This window comes from Ammospiza caudacuta, chromosome 10, assembly GCF_027887145.1.
Source record: "Ammospiza caudacuta isolate bAmmCau1 chromosome 10, bAmmCau1.pri, whole genome shotgun sequence".
Lineage (NCBI taxonomy): Eukaryota > Metazoa > Chordata > Aves > Passeriformes > Passerellidae > Ammospiza > Ammospiza caudacuta.
The window spans coordinates 4,316,038-4,337,677 of record NC_080602.1 but is presented as its reverse complement, the minus strand read 5'-3'; the positions used below and the strand labels follow the sequence as shown (position 1 = coordinate 4,337,677).

General features: G+C 51.2%; 1 protein-coding gene across 1 annotated transcript; it reads right to left on the bottom strand.

The window, feature by feature from the left end:
• Positions 1 to 480: 480 nt before the first annotated feature.
• On the bottom strand, positions 481 to 20,882 carry LOC131562124 (thrombopoietin receptor-like). Its single transcript, XM_058811696.1, has 9 exons — positions 20,814 to 20,882; positions 2,499 to 2,661; positions 2,207 to 2,336; positions 1,777 to 1,949; positions 1,531 to 1,673; positions 1,230 to 1,389; positions 975 to 1,062; positions 765 to 856; positions 481 to 683 (listed from the first exon to the last, which is right to left on the bottom strand). The coding sequence occupies exons 1-9, from the start codon at positions 20,880 to 20,882 to the stop codon at positions 481 to 483; spliced, it is 1,221 nt and encodes a 406-aa protein (XP_058667679.1).
• Positions 20,883 to 21,640: the final 758 nt, after the last annotated feature.

The window sequence follows — 21,640 nt, the reverse complement described above, 5'->3', positions numbered from 1 at the left end:
CCTTCCCCTGCCCGCCTCACCACAGCCTCCCCTCTCGGGACTGCGCCTCCAGGCCGCCTCTCCGGCCCTGTGGCACGCTCACCTCCGCGGCGCCGCCGCCGCTCGGCCGCCCCGCAGCATTTCAAACGGCGGGCGGACGGGGCCGCGCTTGGCCGCTTCACACCCACCGGCCGCGCACTGCCCGGCGACGGCCGCGCGACGCAACGCGATTGGCTGAGCCGCGGGACGGGGCGGAGCGCTCCGCGCGTGAAGTGAGGGAGCGGGACCGGGAGCGGGACCGGGGGCGGGACCGGGGGCGGGACCGGGGGCGGGACCGGGGGCGGGACCGGGGGCGGGATCGGGGGCGGGATCGGGGGCGGGATCGGGGGCGGGACCGGGGGCGGGACCAGGGCGGGGCGTTCTTGCTAAGTTGAGGCGATCCGGGCCGGGGGCGCGGCGGCGCAGGAGGAACCAGGCGGGGGCTCGGGGGAAAACAGGAGTTTATGGCGGGGTGGGTGCGGTCATGGCTGCCCGCGGCTCCCAGCCGCTCATGAGCAGGTAGGACTGGTTGGCGATGTCAGTGCTGGACAGGCGGCCCCCAGCGTGCTCCGGCGGCGGGCCCGCCTCACGCCGCGGGCCGGGCAGCACCTCCAGCAGGCAGGGCAGGACGGTCTCCTCCGGCGGCTGCTTGTCGAAGGCATGGCCTGGGGCGACATGGAGTGGACGGGGTAGGGGCTGCCCTTCGAGCTGCCCCCGGGAGCAGCTGAGTCGCCCTGCCCACCCACTCACCTGGCCGTGTTTGCTGCTTTCCTGGAGGAAGCTGCCCAGAGCACGGTGCAGCTCAGGAACGGGCGGCCAGAGTTTCTGCTTCATGTTGCTGGCTACGCAGGAAGGGGCATCGAATTGACCCTCAGACTTGAGGTGCCCTAATGCCCCATGCAAGGTGCCCAGGCTTGGTGCTGGACCCCCCCGCCTGCCCCTGGCACAGCCCTTACCTGTAGAGGGAGGGGAAGGTGCAGCGCAGCCCCAGGAGCACTGCTGAGAAGAGCAGCGGCACCACCGTAACACTGGGGATGAGCCAGCCTGCATCGGAGGAGGAATGCCGGAACTGTAGCCTTTCCCAGAGCCACCATCTCTGAGCCCCTCGCAGCCCCCTGCCCCGTGCCCCCCTCCCCATTTCCAGCACTGTCCGCCTCTTGCCCGTCAGCCGTGTGGCTCCTGCGGCCGCAGCCTCCAGCCCTGCCCCTTACCCGCATCGGCCACGGCATCAACCACAACGGGTTTGGGCCCGGCGCTCCAGCTGCCCCGGTACCACGGCCCGCTGGGCCGGGCCCGCACCTGTGCGGGGTAGCGGGAGCCTGGCCGCAGGTCCAGGACCTCTTTCCTCGCTGCTCGCGGAACCTGCAGGACCTGCGGGGCAGAGCCGAGCTGGAGGCAGGGCTGCTGTGGGCTGGCACCAAGGGGCGGGTCCCGCTTGGCCCGACCCCGCGCCTGCCGTGTGTCAGCAGCGGAGGGGTCAGCGCTGCTCGGGGTACCCTGGGCAGGCCTTGCCTTCCAGTCATGGCTGTTCTCCATGGCATAGCGGACCTGGTAGTCCAGCTGCTCTGCAGGCAGCTCCAGGGGCGGCAGCCACTGCAGGCTCAGCCGGCCCTGCGACGCTGTTGCCTGCACAAGCTGTGGGGCATCTGTGAGCACTGCTGGTGTTGGGGATAGGCATTTGTCGCTCCTGTGAAACGGGACAGGGGACACTGTGTCCCCTGTGAGCCAAGCAGGGGTTGCGGTGGCACTGGGACTCACCAGCCTGGTGCAGCCAAAAGGGCTCCTTGAAGTAGCTGAGTGTGGGCAGCATGTGGGTCCTGGTGACATTCACCAGGACAGAGATGGCACTGCCAGCCTTGGGCTGGAAGGTGCAGGCATAGGTGCCCTGTGCCCCCCTGCTTACCTCCTCGCACTGTTGCCATGCATCTTCCCTGTGGGAGGAGTGGGGAGCCAGAGTGTCTCACCAAAGCATACCCACAGCCAGCAGTCCTCCTGCTCTTCCCCAGGAAAGCTACTGCTGCTTGTAGTTGGAGGTGCAATGTGGTGAGGGGGTATGAGATTGGTGGTGGAAGGGCAGGACAGAGCAGGGCATGGGCAAGGGGCCCAGTGTGGGATATTGGGACGCAGCAGAACCAGTGGTCTCTGGGATGTGCCTGCATGGGTGCCACCTGCCTGCCATGCCCCTTACCTTGTGCCAGCCCCGCTCGGAGGTGGCCGGTAGAGGAGCTGGTGGGAGCTGTGGGGCTCTGCAGGGTCCCAGCCCCGCTCGCAGCGCACGTGCCGCAGGTCAGGGGTTCTGCAGCACAGCCCGATGTCTCCTGGGCAGGGAGAGCCAGGACAGGGAGGGGGCTGCTTCCCCTTGGCCCCCCAAAACTTGGGAGTCACACCTTGCTACAACAGGACCCCCAGCCCTGCAGCCCCAGGCGTGGGTGCCTCCCTGCTGCTGCTGCCAGCACCCTGCAGAGGGGATGGCTGCTCACCGGAGGAGTGGGGGGTCTCTGCAGCCAGAGCCTGCGACCAGGGCCCCCAGACGCCGTCCATGGAGGTACCGTCGGGCTTGCTGCACAGCTGGTACAGATGTGGTACCTCACCCCTGGCTCCAAGGCCCCGGAGCACCACCCAAGTGTTGGCCTGGACCAGCCTCTGCAGGAGAGGGGCCAAGCTGAGGAGCAACTGCAGGCTCCAAATGCCCCTGCCCATCCCTGACACCTCTATGTACCTGTCCCAGTGCTGCTCATTTCAGAGGGTGCTGCCTTGGTGGAGAGAAAAATCAATCTTCTGCCTTTCAGGGAGCTGAACGAGAAGGGACTCTTCACCATCCAACACCTGGCTGGGTCCCATTCAGAGGTCCTGCTTTGAAGCCTCTGTGAGGTTTGCTTGGCAGTTACCAGCGAGGTGAGAACATTGTTCTGAATTGTCCCCCATACTTCATACACGGTGTGTAGAGTAGGTATGTGCTTGTTCATCTCTATGTGTGCTCAGGGTCTGCCTTCATTTCTGGTTTTAGACCTGAGATTTCTAATTTCTGTCAGCTATCTGTAGGATCTGTGGGCACATGCAGCTGTATTTACTGGCAGGTCGGGTATCTGACACTCATCTTTGAGTGCAAAGGCAGAAATTGAGACACTGATGATGTTATTTCCCAGAGTCCCAGTTTCTGCCCAAGCTGTAATTCAACAATGCAAATTATTCTGTAGACCTGAGCCTGTGTTTTCTGTTTCCTGGCTGAGTGCTTCAACTGCTGGTGTTGCTTTTTGGAACAGGAGCACCTGACTCTTTTATCTTTATGACTTGTGCCTTGATGATTTGAAAGCAGCCCTTGCTTTAATTTTCTAGTAAAAGGGCCTAAACTGAAAGCAGTGGACATTTTAGAAGGGTTAAGTAGAACACTGAATGAAATTTTTATTTTAGCCCTGAAGTGAGCAGGTCTGAGGCCAGAAATTGGTGCCAGAGTAAGTGCCTTTCTGTGCTTGTGCTCTCCAGCTCTTCCTGTACTTGTATGTTACCCTGGACACAGTGGGATGTGTTGTCATTTCCTGGGACTTCTCCTGAAGGCAACTGGTTTTCTTTTCAAGGTGATTCTTATGTTTCCCCTCATGGCTTCCCCAGGTGACCAACCTCCGTTCCAAGGTGTCCTGCTCTGCCATTGTCACTCTGGGAGAGCTCTCTGTGACCTTGAAGAAGGACATGGACTCTGAGGTGGATGAGGGTGCTCGGGTCCTTCTCCAGATGGTGTCCAGCTCCCCAGAATTTGTTCAGAAAGTAGCCAGTCAGACCCTGGGGATCCTGGTGGAGAATGTGACTCCTGCACGAGCAATGACTGCTCTCATGGACATGGGAGTCAAGTAGGTTCTTCTTCTTTTAGTGATATTCTTCACCTTTGTGTGTGTGGGAGGGAGAAGAGAATGGGAATGGTTGGAGGGAAGGGTCCTGTATCCTGCATCTTCTGTGAACTCAGTGACTTGATTCTCCAACCAACCTCACTTCTGTCCTCTCGTCACCTATTTCTGCCCTCCTGCAGCCCATCAGTTCTCAGAATCACAGAAGTGTAGAATATGGGGAGCTGGAAGGGGCCCATCAGGACCATGGAGTCCAGCTCCTGGCCTTGCCCAGAACAGCCCAAGGGTCACACCAAGTTCCTGAGATTGCTGTCCAAATGCTCCTTCAGCCCTGTCAGGCTTGGTGCTGTGACCACTGCCCTGGGGAGCCTGTTCCAGTGCCCAGCCACCCTCTGGGTGAAAAACCCTTTTTCCTGATACCCAAACTAAAGGTCCTCTGACTCAGCTTCCTGCTGCTTCCTGGAGTTCTCCCAGTCTGTCAGATTTTCCTAGATGTGGTGACTGATGGGGAAGTGAAAGTGCCTGCAAAGGCCAAGGATAGAGCCTTGTGCTTTTGTGGGCAGAGGGGCAATTGCAGTTGCAGCTGTGAGCAGTGTTTGGTATTTCACAGCTCTAACCACAGAGGCCCTGGGAAAACCACATCTCCTCATGATGCCACTAACTTGGGAAATGAGGAGGGTCCTTGCTGGGGCGTGGAGCACATGGGGGACAATCTGCTGGGTGTGGCACAGCCTGCACAGCAGGTGCAGCTCCTGCCAAAGGAGCCTTGTATGACTGTCCTGGCTTAGAGCTCTACTTTCTATGCAAACTGATGTTTCATGTTAGCCTTGAGAAGATGAATCACTCTACAGGCACCTCCACAGGCTGACAGCCATGGGACAGTTGGAGCAAATGCTGCCTTAAATGTTGGTGCTGGGCCTGATAGTTCCCAAGAGACACTCTCTAGAGCAGGACAGCCTGGCTAAACTGCCTGCCCCCCTTTCCTCAGCTTTGCAATAGGGTAAAACATTCAGATGGATCCATTGCCAAGCCCCACAGCAGAAACAGGCTGCATTGCTGGATATTCTGCAACTTCACAGCCCACCACGTGTTTTCCCTGCATTTGTTGTTTTCCAAAGGTCTGCAGATTTGGGGATAAATGGGTGGAAAGAGCCTCAGTCCTGCTGTAGCTCTGTGTACTGGGTGTCCTCTGATGGGTCAGCATCAATTGTCCTTAATTTCTAAATTATTCATATGTCATCTATTTCTTTAATCTTACTCCGAGCAAATACTGTGAAAGAAACTGAGTATCAGACAGTGCAGGGAGACTGAATTCTCCCTCTTCCGTGCAGGCAGGCCTAGTGTGCAATGCTACCTTTGTGTTTAGCTGAGGACAGAGCCTTGTGCAGGTGTCTGAAGGCGCAGGGAGAGCCCGGGCTCCTTCCCCCAGCAAGGGCAGGGAGCAGCTCTGGCCAAGGCCGGCGCTGCCGCTGCTCCTTGTCCCTGTGCCCAGGGTTTGCTCTCTCCTCCCCAGCAGCCGCCCCGCCCCGGTGCGCGAGTGTGCGGCCCAACTCCTCCTGTCCCTGGTGGAGAGAATTGGAGTCACCCAGCTCGCAGGCACCCCCAGGGCTGAGAGGCTGCCACACGTGGCAGGGAAGCTTGCTCAGGACTGCCACAAGGACACAAGTAATGATCTTCATTTCACCTCCCAAAACAGGAAAACCGCTTTGTGTCTGGCTGTAAAGGTGAAACCACACAAGAGTGGAAACTAAAGGGAATATGAAGTTACCTCACGGTGTGAATAAGGGTCACAGAACCATGGAATATGCTGAGTTGGAAGGGTCCATCAGGGTCATCGAGTCCATCTCCTGGCCATGTGCAGTGACCCCAAGAGTCACTCCATGTGCTTGAGAGCATTGTCCAAACTCTTCTTGAGCTCTGTCAGCCTTGGCACTGTGACCACTGCTCTGGGCTGCCTGGGCAAATGGCTGTGCTGGGAGACCTGAGGCTGGCCAGCAAAAAGGAGCATTGCCACCTTTTTCCTGTGGCTTGAAGGATTCTTTACTGAGATCAAAAGAGCTCAGATCAGCCAGTCCAACACTTTTGTTTGGCCTTAGGTGCAAAACACAAAGCCAAAGTGTTGGCTAATGTTCATCACTGAAGGATCCCAACATCCATTTCTCATTAACTTCAGACTTTCTAGAAATATTTCAGGGGTCTTTAGCCAAAATATTCAGTCTTTCTAAACCTGTTCTGCAGATTTCTAGAATGCTGTTATCTGTGGCTCAGTGAGTTCCAAACTTCTTCTTGAAGAAAACTGTGGTTTCCTACTGGCAAAATCAACCCAAATCACCAAAATCCCCTTCCTTTGATGATGAAATTCCCATGAATAGCTGCCAAGAACACCAGAGCAACTAGCTGCCCCTGTGCATACACAGAGTATAGAATTATCAAGAGGATGCATGAGGTGTTTTGTCCTGGCTTCCCTGCCAGGTTAAGAAAGGCAAATTATTGTGCAATGGCAGCAAGACACTGCTAACAGGCTCTGACAACAAAGCAGATGTGTTTTGCTTGTTCCCTGGGATGCTTTGATGCCACAGAAGCACACCCCCAGTTTCAGAGTGAAATGGTATTTTTCTGTGGCCCCACATTCTCCTCTTGCCTCTTGTGTTCAGCTGACAGCACTGTGCAGTGTCAAGTGAGGTAAATCTCCCTCTTTGCTGAGTAGGCAATGCCTTCTTATGCAGGGATTGCACCTGATGAGTTTAAGGTATCAGTCTCTTCTGGTAACGCTCTTCCTGTGTTTGTTCACTTTTGTTTTGTTTCCTTCCTTCATTCCTTCCTTCCTTAGGCATTATGGAGAGGAGATGGTGAAGATGTTGCTCAATCATCAACAATTTAAAACAGTTTTGGAACAATCTCTTTCCCCCCGTGACCTGGAAGATATTCTGACAAGAATTAGGAAGAAAATAAGTGCTTGGCAGGAGAAATGTCTCCTTTGTGCAAGTATTGCCACTGCTAATATGAGATCAAACATACCCAATCTGTCTTTAGCTCATTCCTCTTCTGCTGAATCATTTTGCTCCTGGGAATGAGCTGTTAATCCTCAGCCTGTTCATCTGCAGACCACAAAGGAACTGATATTACTAGGGAAAAGTGGGGTTTTGAATATTTTCAATACTTGTCACAAAGAGGAAAGGGAAAGAGGAGAAAATGGATTTACATTTAAGCGTAAGCACCCACCATGCTCTCCCTACCCTGCCCCCTGTACAGCAATTAAGTGAGAATTGTGCTTCTGAAGATAACAGAGTCTTTGCAAAGGACACTGGAAGTAGTAGTGCCAAGAAAATTCCCAAATTTACAAAAGATGTCCAAGCCTAGTTACTACAATGACTGTCTGTCTTTTGGGAATACTGCCCTGCTGTCCAGCCATGTGGGGCTGGAAGAAGCTTGGTGAATTCAGCAGCATCCAGTGAAAAATCCTTTGTTTGTTTGAGGGAGGCAATTTTATTTTTTCTATTGACGTTATAGAAGGGAGCCTGCCTTTGTGCAGGCACAGGGAGAGTGAGTGTTGAACCAAATCAACTTCCAACACACTGGGCCAACCCCCAAAGAGTCCAGTTTATTCTGTTGATTCCTTCACAAACACTAATTGCCTGCCAGTTTGCATTATTCCCATTTATGCTCAAGACTAAGGAATTTGGGATTTTAGACTGCTGCTGAGTCTGGTAGCACCCATAACCTGCCTTGGGCTATTGAAAACGAAGAGTTGGCATCACTGAATCTCTGGTCTGTTTTCATCTGTAAGTTAGGAAATGTTTCCCTAAGCCTTGGTAGCAGTGATCCTGGTTTTAACTTGTGTTTTCAACAGGGAATTTCCTGGTTTATACTCTAAAGATTGATGGGGTTTCTCTGTGTCTTTGTAGGGGACGGAAAACCAGAAGGCTGAAGGCCCATCTGTCAAGGAGCCGGTGAAGGAGAGGAACGATGGCTCAGAGGAGCCCCAGGCCACATTGTCTGCTGGCAAACGGTACTGAGCACTTTTGTCAGATGTGACAAAGCACATGGCAAGCTTTGCATGCCTCTTCCTCAGGAAAAACTGTCTGGCAGAAATGACCAATGCCACAGATTGTTTCCTTTCCCTACAAATGCTCTAGGATAAAAAATGTCTACTTGTGCATTGTGCTGAACACAACTTCTCTGGAGGGGTTTCCACAAAAATGGAGAGACAAACAGACACCCATTGGTGGCAGCTCAGACGATCCAGTGCAGTGGCAAGGGCAGTGCTGTGGAGGCTGGGAGAGAGCCAAGTTTCTGCTGCATGACTTGGGACAAGTAAATTCAAACAGGGCTTTTTTTCACCTGAGTGGAGTCTTTTTCAGATGGGTGTTTTGATGAGAAATCTCAGTTTGGAAGCAAGATGCCCTTCCACAAAGATGCAGTTCTCATCCGTGTGGTTTGGCCTGGCGGAATCGTGGTTTCCTTACCCTCAAACAGTGCCAAGTTTGAGTAGTAAGGAGCAAGGCAATTCCTGAACAACTTCAGTCAACAGGTGTCTCAATGTGCACTTTTTGCTTTGAAATTCCTGTCCTTCACGTAATCTGCTTGATGGACAGCATGTTTGGTTTATTTCCCCCTGTGCTGCAATCAGCATTTAAGACAGGAATTTGCTCCTTGCTGTCTCTTCATGGCAGCTGCAGAGCTGCTTGTACCTGTTCTGCTCTGATAGCAGAGGGGATTTATTTAGCTCTGTCCTGCTCAGCAGTGGCAGGAAAGTGACCACATGCCTCAGTAGCACAGCTGGCATCTTCCTGTGCTCATGGAAGAGACAGGTTGATCAGGAGAATTGTTCCCGGTGGGGTTGTGAAGCTGTGCATCTGGTCTCCAGGGAAGCAAATGAAATGTGAGTGTAATTCTGGGATGTCTGGCTTCTGTTTTTATCTCTCTTACTGATTTTCTGAATCTTTCAAATATGGCCCTGTTTATCTGTTCAGAATGCATCTGAGCTACTTTTCCAGATTGTCATGCCTCGTTGCAGAGACACTTCTCCAGAGTGATGAGTTCCCTTATTCTAAGACACACACGTCCCATATGAGGAGGCATTTAAACTTGGCAGTAGTGTCTCTCTTTCTCCACAAAGCAAAGTGATCTGTGTGCCCTGGCAGCCATCTGAAGATAGATCAGATGCATCTCATCCTTGGCTTTCCTGAGTGAGCAGTGGTGAGAATGTCACTTGCAGATTGTCTCCTGTAATGATTGTCATGAGGTCCATGTTGTTCTTCAGAGCCCCATGACTTTGCAGCTTGAAATGACATAATTAGGAAAGCTGCTCAAGATGTTTTGCTCACAATTAACTGCAGGTATTGTCTGTGGCTGCAACTGTCTCCATAGAGAGCAGCAGGCACAACTTTCCCAGGCATTTTTCTGGGGAAGGCTGTGAGAAGATCAGAGAAAAGAATGAGAAACAATTCTTATCCTCACTTGCTGCACCTGTTGTTGTGAACACGTGGAATGTGTTATGGAGATTTGTTTACCAAAGGGTAATTTCTTAATTGGCCACTGGTGATGGTGTTTTGGATTCAATTGCCCAATCTGGTCTGTCTGTATCAGACTGTCTGTGAGGGCAATGAGTTTCAGTATAGTATAGTATAGTATAGTATAGTATAGTATAGTATAGTATAGTATAGTATAGTATAGTATAGTATGATAGAGTGATTGATCAGCCTTCTGGAATCATGGAGCCCATGCTAATTATTTCCACTATGGGGATGCCATGCTATGATAATTATCACCACCAGGTCCTCATTTGGTTTTATTTCCCAGGGTGAAATCTCCCTCTGATGGACACCTCCTACCCCGTGCAAAAGCCCAGGTCACGTCACCTCCAGCAGTGGAAGAAACGGAGCTGCTCCAGAAGCTTCACCATCTCCTGGAAGCCAAGGGGTTTTCAGGCACGGATGGAAGGAGTGGAACTCCTCCTAGACCTGTGCAAAACCAGCCCCCAGCTCATCTCCACTAACATTGCCCAAGTATGTGGGGTATCTTCGCTGCTCCTTTCCTTTATCTCCTTTCCTCAGCCTGTAGCAGCAAAGTTAATTCAGTGTGTCTTGGCACTCTGTCCTGGCTGTTTGGGACACGCTGGTCCCTCTCACCCAGACAAATGTAATTCAGGTCCAGGCTTCAGGACAAGTTATTTCAGTCCAGCTGTATTTGTCTGGCAGGTGCCTATTGATGCTGTTCATCAGATGATGGCAGAATTTTCTGCTGGTGTAACTGCTGCTCTCTCCTACTCCCAGCTGGGTGAAGTGAAGGGAATCCAGCCCCTGAAAGCATGGCAATTGTTCTCCAGACCAAAAATGGGTTTGCACAGGGAAGGGAAGTATCAGGCTGGGTTGGTTTAAACCCAGTTGTTTTATTTAAGGATACTTCTATATACTCCATCTTGTCTTACACAGGCACAGCTCTGGCTACTCATTTCCATCCTTGTTCCTATTCCTCTTGGTAAAGACAGTGCTCACCCTTCTTGGGAGTCTTTTTTTCTCTTTGGAAAAGGAGGAAAACAGCTAAGGACTCATCTCTGCCTTCTCCTCCCAGTAGCTGCTTTTTCCCTTTCTCCAGGGAAAGGTGCCTGATAATGAGGCTGTCAAGGGACTGAACCTGCTCTAATGAGAGCTGTACAGCACATTACATTTCAGAAGTCCACCTGTTACTTAGAGAAATGGTCTGGATCCTGGAAGAGTTGATCAGGGCCCTGCTCTTCTCCAGACACTGGCTCTGAGACAAACAAAGAAAACTTAGATCTCCTCCAGCCATAGTTTTGGCAAAATCATAATTGCCCTCAGTACTTGAGGCAACTGTATAGAAAACCAGGCATTGTAAACATCTGCTTCCATTCAAAGCAAAGGTACTCTTTAGCATTAATAAATGGAATTGATTTAATGATTTATAGATGGAGAGAAATACCATAGCAACCATTCAGTCCCCAGCCAAACCTCCTAAAAACAGAAGAAAATCTTTCAACCAGCATGAGGCTGCGCCACCATTCCATTGAGTGGCCCACAGGAAAACAGTGAAATTGTGCAAGCGAGTGCTGCCCTGACAGAAAGGATCACTTTCATCTTTGACATTGCTGACTGCTACAGCCACTCTTCAAACAGGGGCATTTGAATCCAGCTTTCACATTGCTTGTTCTCTTCACAGATTTTTGATTGTTTTGTCCTGAGAATATCTGACAGCCACAAGAAAGTGAAGCAGAGGGCACTGGACATGCTGGCTGAAATCACAGGAGCCCTGAAAGATGCCCTGAACCCGGTGATCATTGGTTTGGTGGAAGGAATAACAAAGAACCTGAACTCAAAGGATCCCAGGGTTCGTGGGGCAGCTGTGAAAGCACTGGGAGAATCCATTGCTCATTTGGGTAAGGCTGAGCCCTGGCAGGGACTCTCCTCAGCTTCGTCTCTGTCTCTCCTGCACAAGAGAGCGCTGAGTGCCTCGACAGCTGCTCTTGTGTGTGGAACACTGCAGCTGACACCCACCAGAGGCTGTGCAGGTGCAGTCCTTATGCACCATCCCCAACAGGCTGGAATGGGATCAGCATTTCCCAACAGTCCCAGGAGCCCTTGGCTCTGTGCTGCTTGTCTGAAGAGCAAGTCCTGGACTGCAGCTCTGCTACAGTTCAGAGGCAAAGGGGGTTTGGAGTTTGCTTGGGCCCCATCTGACTTCCGAAATGAACAGCTTTGCTGTTGGCATGAAGGGACACTGACCCATCAGAGCTTCTGCAGGGCAGCCACCTGGGAGGCTCTACATTAGAGGCATTAGCTGCCTATTTTCCACTTTTCTTCTTTGTCTTCTATGTTCAAAGGGGAACTTGTGATTCACCAAGTTCATTTCTTTAGAACAAACAGGTATAAACCCAGCTTTCAAGGATGCCTTGTTCCACGTGTTGTTTTGCGTGGGGCAAGATGGCCACAGCAATTAACTACATAGGCAAGGGCTGCTCTAAATTCCTTTGCCACACACATTTATGTCAGCTCTGAGAATGCTGCAGTGGGGAAATATGCCTGAAAAAAGGAGTGTTGAAGAGGCAGGTCTTCAAGGGGAGCTTCCACTTTCTCCTCCCCAGCTGCTCTGTGAACTCAGGAACTGCCTGACTCAGTGCCTTTCTGTGTCCCAAGTATGGGGCTCTTCCTTTGTGCTCTGGGATGCAAAACCTTTTCGCTGCTTCCATGTGACTGAACTCATGAGGTCCCTGATGTGAAATGTTTTAACACAGCTCCAGCTACAGCAAACAACTTTGGATTTACAAATGTGAAAGGATGTGGGATCTCAGCACCTCAGGACTCATGTGCAGAGTGACCGAGACCACCCTTGGGGGGCTCGGGAGTCCTGGAATGTTGCCAGAAGTGTCTGGAGGCTGGACTTTGATCCTACACGGGAGACGACACCTGTATGAGGATGGGAGGATTTCACTGGGGTAAATGGTGAAGGGATAAGTTAATTAGAGTGTGAAACACGGGGTTTAGGATTTCTGTACAGGGGGTCTAAAGAAGTAAGATGGAGGAATTGGGGCGTGTCCTGTTCTTCTTCTTCTTCTTCTTAGCCTCCATCTTCTGTGGTGATGTTGGCACTTTGGGATTGGTTATTACTAAAAGTGCACCGGTTAATAAGGGTAGAAGGTATTGGGGAAAATTGATAAATATTGTATACATAATTTTGAGTATAAAGATAGGTGACCGCCCCGGGGGCTCGCAGTGTGCTCATGGCTGACTTGCTGTGCAGACCTCTGTCGGGCCGAGAGAAAATCTTTTAGATAAACAACTAATAAACACTGAAGACCGAGAAAAAACCTGAAGCCTCTTTTCATCCTTTGGAGCGTGGGATGCCCAAGACCATCCCCGAGCCTTTCCAGGCCATAAAACAGCCGAGAAACCGACAAAAGGAGAGCTTTTATTTTGGAATTTAAAACCCTGCCAAGTAGGCTGGAAGGAAAGAAGAAAAGGATTCAAAACACAGCAGAAATGTACTTTATTTTATAAAATGGTGTTGGCCCTGCCCTTTCTCCTATGACCTGAGCAAAGTGAGCAGGAACGTGTGTTTCCCTTGTAGATAAAGTGTCCCTGCTGAAAGAATTCAGCTACCAATGGAATCACCTGAGTGGCCAAGCCCTGCTGGATGTCACCGAGCGTATCACAGGCTTGGCCTCCCCTTCTGAGCCCAGAGCTCTTCCCAGGGAGCATTTACAGGGAATGCCTGTGAGCAGACAGCAGAGCAGCTCCTCCAAACCAGGAGGTGCTGAGCGTGTCCCTGCTGCCCCATGGCCAAGGCAGGTGGGTTTGGCAGGTTTTCCCTGGCTGCTGCAGAGCTGGGCAGCACCTGAGATGGGGGCGGCGCTCGGCCTGGGGCTGAGCTCTCACTGGGGCATCTCAGAACCACCTCCAGCAAAGGGAGGGCTGAAAATGCCCCAGCTGGCTCCTCTCTGGGGAGCTCAGGGGCATCTGTGATCTTTGAGGGGAAATGGTGGCCAATGCTGTTTCAGGGCATCAGTTTGTTTTGTCCTCACAGAATTCTTGTTTTTCTCTTGGAAAGTTTTGAGGCTGAACCGTGCAGGGCCTGGGGGTCACAGCTTTAGGCCAGAACTCAACAGAGGTACCAGAGGCACGGGTTTAGTGCAAGGCAGCCTCTGGGGCACAGGGACAGAAGCAGAGTGCTGAGGCTCCCTGCCTGTGCTGTCAGAGGGGCCTTGGACTGAGCCTTTCAGGGTGTGCAAACAGTGTCTGCCTGGGTCAGCGCTGCCCAAAATGCTACAAATGCAGCTGATAATTGATTCCTCAGAGGAGCTTGCTGTGTCAGCCAGAGCCAAGGAATGGAAAAAGGATAATCTCAATATATAGCAGAGAAGATGATTGATAGCCTTGCTTCAACTGGGGCTAAATCCACTGCTAATTATGCCAACATCTTTGAATGCAAGGTTTAATACACTTTGTGTCTTCATTAGGAATCTCAAAAGGGCATGTTCAGTGATTGGGAATGTCAAAGGCCCTTTAAAGAGCATTTGAATAAAGTACATCTCCAGCAACAGGGAATTTAGTTTAGCTGTTCTTTGAAAAAGAGGTCATCTTTTTCAAAAAAACGATTTAACCATAAATTTGGAGTACTTTAGAAAGAGCAGATGCTCTCTCTGCAATATAGTAGGAACAGACAGGTGCTCCTCCTGTTCAGTAGTCACCAATGTCTTTAATTGCATTTAAACTCAAATGAATTCCCATTTTAAAATGGGTTCCATAACCCTTTCCTGCTAAGCAGAATTGGTTTTGGGTACTTGTAGGAGCTCTTTCATTGTTGCTGACTGCTGGTGGATTAACAGCATAGAGAAAATTAAGTCTCTTCCACCACAGAATATTAAATGGCTGGTAGATAACATTTTGTCTGATCAGAAAACAAGAATGGTCTCCAAAGCATTTCAGGTTTTGATCTCTCAGCCAAATCTGCCATGCAAGAAGCCTGTTGGTAGTAACTTTTTGTCTGTGTTTGATATAGTTCAGTTCAGAAAATGAGCAGAGATATTTCAGAGACAATATGAGAAAACACTCGTGTTTTGGTTATATTTGAGTCCCCTGTGTAGCATTTTTCTTTCTCTATGCCCTTATTCAAGTGGACATCATAAGAAAAAATGCCATTAAGATTGAGAGGGGAAGTGGCATTAAAATGTGGAGATGCCCAAATGCCAAGGCAATGGGGTCTGAGTAATTATCTAAGACACCCTGAGGTTTGAAACAGCTCTTTGTTGGAAGCCCCAAAAGCATTCTGCCAAAGACCCCAGCTGGTCACTGATGCTTCTCATCCAGCTGTCAGGCAGCAGCCATCTCTGGTGGGCTGGAGTTTTGAGGTGTGTTCTAACCCTGCCCTTTGCTGTGTGCCACTGAGCACAGGGAAGAGCCAGATTAGACATTTGGCACTTGACATCAAAGCTACAAAAATGGAATCATCCCTTTTATTAGAAATCTCTCCATTTCCTCTCTATGGTGCATTTCCAAATCTTCAGTGTGGGTTTAGACAACTTCTTAATGGAAATCAAAGGCAATTGGACATTTCATTCATTGTTTATGCAGAGATTGTGAAATAATTTAGTAAAGGTAGGAAGTCTGCCGCAGGGACAAGGCTCTGGTGAGAGCAGTTAGTGCTGAGGGGTTGGTGGTTCTGTTTCCAGGATGCTCAGCTGCTTTGCCCCTTTCTGGACCAAGGGGCTCTGGGTGCTGTTTTGCTGCTCTTGGCCAGAGAGGCTGGCAAGAAGCAGAAGCAGAGGCAGATCCTTGTTGCAGGGAGGCTGGTGGGTAAGGAGCTGTGTCTCTGTCCCGGCAGTGCTTGTGCAGGGGGTTCATGCCAGGAGCCCTGAAGTCGCCCAGCGCGACGCCCTGCCCGTGCTCTGGTCCTGCCTGGAGAACAAGGCGCTGCCTGTGCGGAGCGCCAGCGTCCGCACCGTGGCCACCAAGCTGGCCTCTGCCCTCTGCAAGGTGATGGGCACCCAGCTGAAGGAATGTGCTGCCAGCAAGCCTCCACATGTGCGAGAAAACCTCTCCAGAATGCTGGGCTGGTGAAGGCGAGATGTTCTCCAGAAGGCTGAGGAAGCGCTGAGTTGGACACCTCTGGATTTGCCTTTTTAGCTGTGCCAAAAATGACAAAATCCTAAGGAAGGGTGTGCATCTGCCCCTGCTCTCTCCATTGCCCTTCCTAGTCATGGCATGGGGGCCTGAAGCAGCTCCAGATGGAGGACAAGGTGAAGGCAATCATGGCTCAGCCTCACACAGAGGTGAGGGGGGAGCTGGGCCAATCTCTGCTGGCAGGAAGGGTCTTGTGGCAGCCCAGAGAGGCTGTGCACATTGCCAGGGAACAGCTGTGCCCTGCATGTGCCCCTGCAATGAGCTGTGCTGCTGCCAGTGCCCCTGGAGCTGTGGGGCTGCTGAGCTGTGGGGCAGGCAGAGGAGCAGGAGGGTGCATGTGCAGCTGAGCCATTCCTGGGGAGCACAGGGCTCTGGGCTCCCTGCTGTCCCAGGGCAGCCCAGAGGCCAGGCTGGGCCTGTGCCAGCTCTGGGCAAGTGGCTCAGGGTTTGCCCTGGCCTGCCTCAGTGTCTGCCAGCAGGAGCATGTTTCCCTGTGCAGCTGTTTCCACATCTCCAGGAAATGTGTCCCATGAAATACAGAGCTTCAGATGCTTCAGGTTTGCATGGAGGCCTCTGTTAAACTTTGTGTCTCCGCTTTGCAGATCTGACTGGTTATGGTCTTACCGAGAAGTTGTCTCGGGACACTTCCGATGTTCTCTCACCCACAAAGTCCTTGTCTCCCATCCAGAAGAGCTCTCTATCCTCCAAGCTCAGGAAGAAGCTGCCGCCTGTATGGAGAGTGCTTGAAGAATAGGATTGATGCGTTAGGCTTCATAGTTATAGATGTACATATGTTCTGATCTTTAGATGTAGTTTTGAATTAATGTGTTTTGATTCTGTCTTTAAGTTTTGATTACATGTCTTTAATTCTATATATTTCATTTTGATGATGAAAAAAAAGGAAATAAATAAACAAAATCGAAAAAACCAAGAGGAGAATGTGAGACCAGGACCTGCTGGCGTAGAGATTATGGGAGTGCAGCTCACTCAATGTGCCAGTGTCTCACCACATCCTTTCCTCATTGGGCCTCTCCTCTTCCACTTTGGCCATGTTATCTTTGTGTCATTTGTGCTGCTCTTTGTTACTTAGCATTACAACAGTCACCTGTTGACCTGTTTGAGGGACAATGGATCCAAAAGATCCTGTATAATCAAAGGTTTTCTATCTAGGTGTGTTCTGTGCTCACCAAAGGCCTGAGCAAAGAAACCAAGAGAAGTGTGCCCAAATCCCAAAGCTTTGCTCCTTTGCAATCTCCCACTGATCTGGCTCACAGGTGTCTTCAATCACAATTCCATAGGTAAGAAGAGGTCATGTATTTCACTGGGAAATGATGCACTGCTTTGGCAAAGTCACCCATATGTATATTTATCCGGAACAGCACTCCAGCTGTGTTGTTTGCACCTTGTTTGCAGAAGGATGAGTGCCCTGGGAGGCCAATAACAAGTGACAAGGGTTCCTCAAATCTGCACTGCAGCCTGGGTGCCATTCAGCCCAGAGCTAGGGGATCATTTGTTCCCGTGGATCAGTGCTTGCCAGTGGAATGAATTCCTGCACAGCTGGAAGAAGCAATTCTGGATTCAGCTCCAGCTCTTGGTGGGCTGCATGGTCATTGACAATGCTGCCCTTCCAGAAATTATTCTGCAGTTTCCTTTCATAGTCATTTGAAGCTTTTAAACTTCACATTTCAATTTGCTTTGCATTAGGGTAAAACACTTCTGGGCCCAGTGCAAGCTGTAACCTTTTGACAGGAAAGTCCTCATGGTTGCCAGCTTCTGATGTTACACAATGTCACCTGGCTGAATGAGTTTGCTTAGCTCTGGGTCTAGTCCCGGCCTAGCAAAGCCCAGGCAGGGTGGAACGTTGCAGGGAAAACTGGTCCATGAGCTTATGGGGTTGCCATCAGCAGCAGAGTCAATGTGCCCTTTGGGGACTTCTCTGGAGACAAAATTAGGGACCTACCCCATGCCACAATATTCTCTTAGATCTTTCTGAAATATCCTAGAAAAGGCTGTGAAACTTCACATCTCCTTGCACACCCACTGTTTGAAGAGGGGCATTTTTGTCCCTCCTCAAAGTCATTGCTCTTGCACACCAGAAACATGAACATCAACCAACAGGAATGATGCATGGTCCTGCTGCTGCTGCTCCAGAGCACTGGGCAGGGCAGACCTGGGTGTTACCAATATGAGCACTTAATTAGCATTTCATGCTCCTTCAAGCTGTCCAGATCTCAGGGCTTTTTGTTTCAAAGCAGCCACTGCACCATCTCTAGAGAAGAACAGGAAATGGGAAACAGAGACTGCCAGCCTTGCAGGGGTGTGAGAGAAAACCTGATGTGTCTGCATCAAAAGATGAATGAGAAGAGTGTAATTGCCAAAGCAAACGCTTTGTTAGGATAGCAGAAGCAGTTCTTTACTGCATGCTTGCATGAAGATCATTTGGAATCTCCTTTTTGTGTCTCATGCAGAAAAGGAGCTCTTAATGATACCACGCTACATAAACCAGATTGGGATGTAGCTCTGTAGTGGTTCACAATGAAGCAGACGGCCTGCTTTGTCACTGCCAGCCCTGCTGAGCCTGCGAGGGACCATAGTGTATCCCATGCCTGTTTTGCCTCCAAGCAGAGCTTGGTTTTCCTCATTAGTGTGAAGTGATTACAAGAGTAATAAAATGGACAATTAGACTGGCCACTTTGGAGGATACGCTCATGCTTTGGCATGTCAGTCCTGTACCTCATGCTCCCAAGGCTTGTTACTCATCATGAAATATTTTAACAAAAAACCTCCGCTCTCATGTTACATCTGAATAAAACTGCATCAGATCATCAAGAATTCTGCTGTCAGGAACAAGACAAGAGCCTTCCGACACTCACTTGCAGCTGTCCTGGATTGCTGCAGCCCTTTGTGCAAAGCTGCTGCAGACAGAGTGTTTGGAGTTGGTTTGGGCCTTTATGAAAGATCTGTGGAGCAGTGTGCAGGGCTCTCCTGGCAGGAAACTGTTTGTCCAAGCCCAGGGACACGGTGCCGGCAGGAGCGGAGTGGCCCCGCTCCCAGCCCGAGAGTCTGTGGGCTGAGCCACGCCGGGGAGACAAGGCAGCGAGGGGCTCCAGCCCAGCTGCTTCACTGCCCTGCCCGCTCCATGGAGCTCTGCCGTGGGAGAAAGCCGACACCGGATGAGTCCCCGAGCTTCCATCAGCTGCTGGAACTGCTCCGTGACAGCTCCTGTTCTTCCGAGAGAGACCCCGGCGCCTTCTTGGAACGCGTGTCATGGGGGATTCTGTTTGATAATAAACTGTTGGGGGTTTTCCACTTTCATCTATCAGTAATAATTTCCCATTGCTGGAAAGGGATTGCAGGAACACTTTAGAGGAGACGACTTATTGCACAGTATCCTGTTTGAAGTTGTCTCAAACTGTGTGAGACAGATGGCTTCACACAGGAACATCCCCAAGGCTGCTGAGGGGAAGGCACAGAGGAAGACAAACCCAGTATTTCTGAGGGAACTCCTTGACACCAAACCAACCTGAGTTGTCAAACAGCAGACCTGATGTTTCGAGACATGGGCCACAGGGGAAACCTTTCAGTGTGTTTGGTCCAGGCTGGGCTATGCTTGAGGAAAAGGTGTGTCAGTGTGTTGGATAATACTCTTTTCTTGACCTAGAGATGGGGCAACTGAGAGGTGTTTTAAAAACTTCTATTCCATTTTCAGTCTCATGAGAAGGGTGAGACAATACAGATGTTATAATACGCGCCATCACAATCAGAAGCCAATTACTTCCTAATTATAATACATTATAAGCGTTTCTTGGTCTATCAGCCTTTTGCCATGCCATGTTGTAGATGCCTTAAAGCCAATTATTTAAAACTACTCTTTGTGGGTCCCACTACAATGCATCTTTCATAGCTCTGTTTTTCCAAAGTCTTATTTGCAAGGCCATCTTTTGAAACTTTTTTCCAGCTGCATTTCTCTCTCAACAATATCTGTCCTATTCCATGGAAATTTTTAAGTTAGCATTTCTTGTCTCAAGATTTATATACAGATTCATACTTTGTGGGCCTTCTATTAGGCTCTAAAAACTTTCTACAAATCCATTTCCCACATCAGTGCACATGGCTCCTTCTCTCCTCATTGTGCCTGGCAAGCACAGGAGCCCAGAGCTCCTGCAGAACCCATCCCAGCACTCAGTGGGAGCAAACTTGTGTCCAGTCCTCACCCGGAGCTGCAGTGCCCAGCATTCCACCACTCTGGAATGAGGAACTGTTCCTGCTCTTTCAGAAGGAGCTAAGGAGCTTTGGCCTTCAGATCAATTGTCTGCAGGCTCCTGCAGTGCCTGGTGCTGCTCCCTTGCCAGCGGCACCCCAGGCCAGGGGGGCACATCTGGGCTGCTGTGTCTGGCTCTGGGGCTCCCTGTTCTGGGCAGTGAGGAGGAGCTGCAGAGGCTCTGCAGGACTGACAGGATGGGCTTTGGGGCTGGCAGGAGAAGCTGAGGGACCTGGGCTGCTGGAGCTTCTGAACAGGAGGCCCAGGGCTCATCCTGCAACTGCTCCAAGGGTGGTTTCAGAGAATCTCAGAATCAGCAAGGGTGGAACAGGCCATGGAGATCATCAAGTCCACCCTGTGCCCTGACACTGCCTTGTCTGCCCTGAGCCTCCTCTCCTCCAGGATAAACAACCCCAGCAGCTCCCTCAGCTGCTCCTCACAGGACTTGTGCTCCACACCCCTCCCCAGCCTTGTTGCCCTTCTCTGGACACGCTCCAGCCCCTCCATGTCCTTCCAAAATTGGGGGGCCCAGAACTGCAAACAGCACTCGAGGCGCTGCCCAAGCAGTGCTGAGCACAGGGGAAGAATCCCTGCCCTGCTCCTGCTGGCCACACCATTCCTGATCCAGGCCAGGAGCCATTGGCCTCCTTGGCCACCTGGGCACACTGCTGGCTCCTGTGCAGCCTGCTGTCCATCAGTGCCCCCAGGTCCCTTTCTGCCTGGCTGCTCTCCAGCCCCTCTGGCACCTTGTGGAGGGAGGGAGGCAGGGAGGGAACGGGTCCAGATCCAATCCTTCCTGAAATGTGGTGTTTGCTGGCACTGCCAGTTTCCACATCTTGTTATTTCCATATTCTGGCACAGCTCAAGTGCAGCAACTTGCTGGCAAAGAAAGTCAAAACCAAGCAAAGATCTGGTACCTACAGCAACCCGATCTCGTGTGCTGACACCGCCAGTACCCAGATCCGGAATTTTTCAGATGCCTGCACAGCACAATTCCAGCAATTTGCTGGCACAGAAAATTACCATCAGGAAATTTCTCAGTGCCAGCTCATCCCTCACCCAGATCTGGTGTGCGCTGGCGCTGTCAGTGCCCACATCTGGAAATTTCTCTCTTCTAGCACCACCCATGTCCAGCAATTTGCTGGCAAAGAAAGCTAAAACCTGGCAATTTCCCCTTGCCAGCACTGCCCAATCGGGAGTTTGCTGGCCGCAGGACCCCAGGAAAGAAGGAAGGAAAGAAGGAAAGAAAAGAGGAAGGCATCCAGATCCAGTCCTTCCTGGAGCCTGAAATGGGCTGTTTGCTGGCACTGCCAGTGCCCAGATCTGGAAATTTCCCTATTCTGGCACAGCCCAAGTGCAGCAATTTGCTGGCACAGAAATCCAAACCCTGTGGCAGCTTCCTGCTACTGGCTCTGGCACCGCCCCCACATCTTGTGTTTCATGTAACCAGAACCCAGATTTGGAAATTTCCCGGTGCCAGCAGAGCCCAAATCTGGCAGATTTCTGTCGCTGGCAATGACGCCACCCACATCTGGTGTTGGCTGGCAGCGCCAGCGCCCAGATCTGAAAACTTCCTGGTGCTGGCACAGCCCAAGTGCAGCGATTTGCTGGCACAGACAGCCAAAATTTGGAAATTTGCAGGTTCTGGCACCAGCACCATCCAGCTCTGGTGTTTGCTGGACTGCCAGTGCCCAGATGTGGAAATTTCCCGGTGCCTTCACAGCCCAGCTCTAGCAATTTGGTTTTAGCTAGCTTAGGAAGAGAAGTTCCTCTTTCTGTGGAGGAACTGTGACTTTCCTTTTTCTTGGAACTGTTTACACCTGCTCTGGACTGAAAACCCAGACAAACACCGGCAGCAGCAGCTCACACCTGTGGCCCCCCGAGCT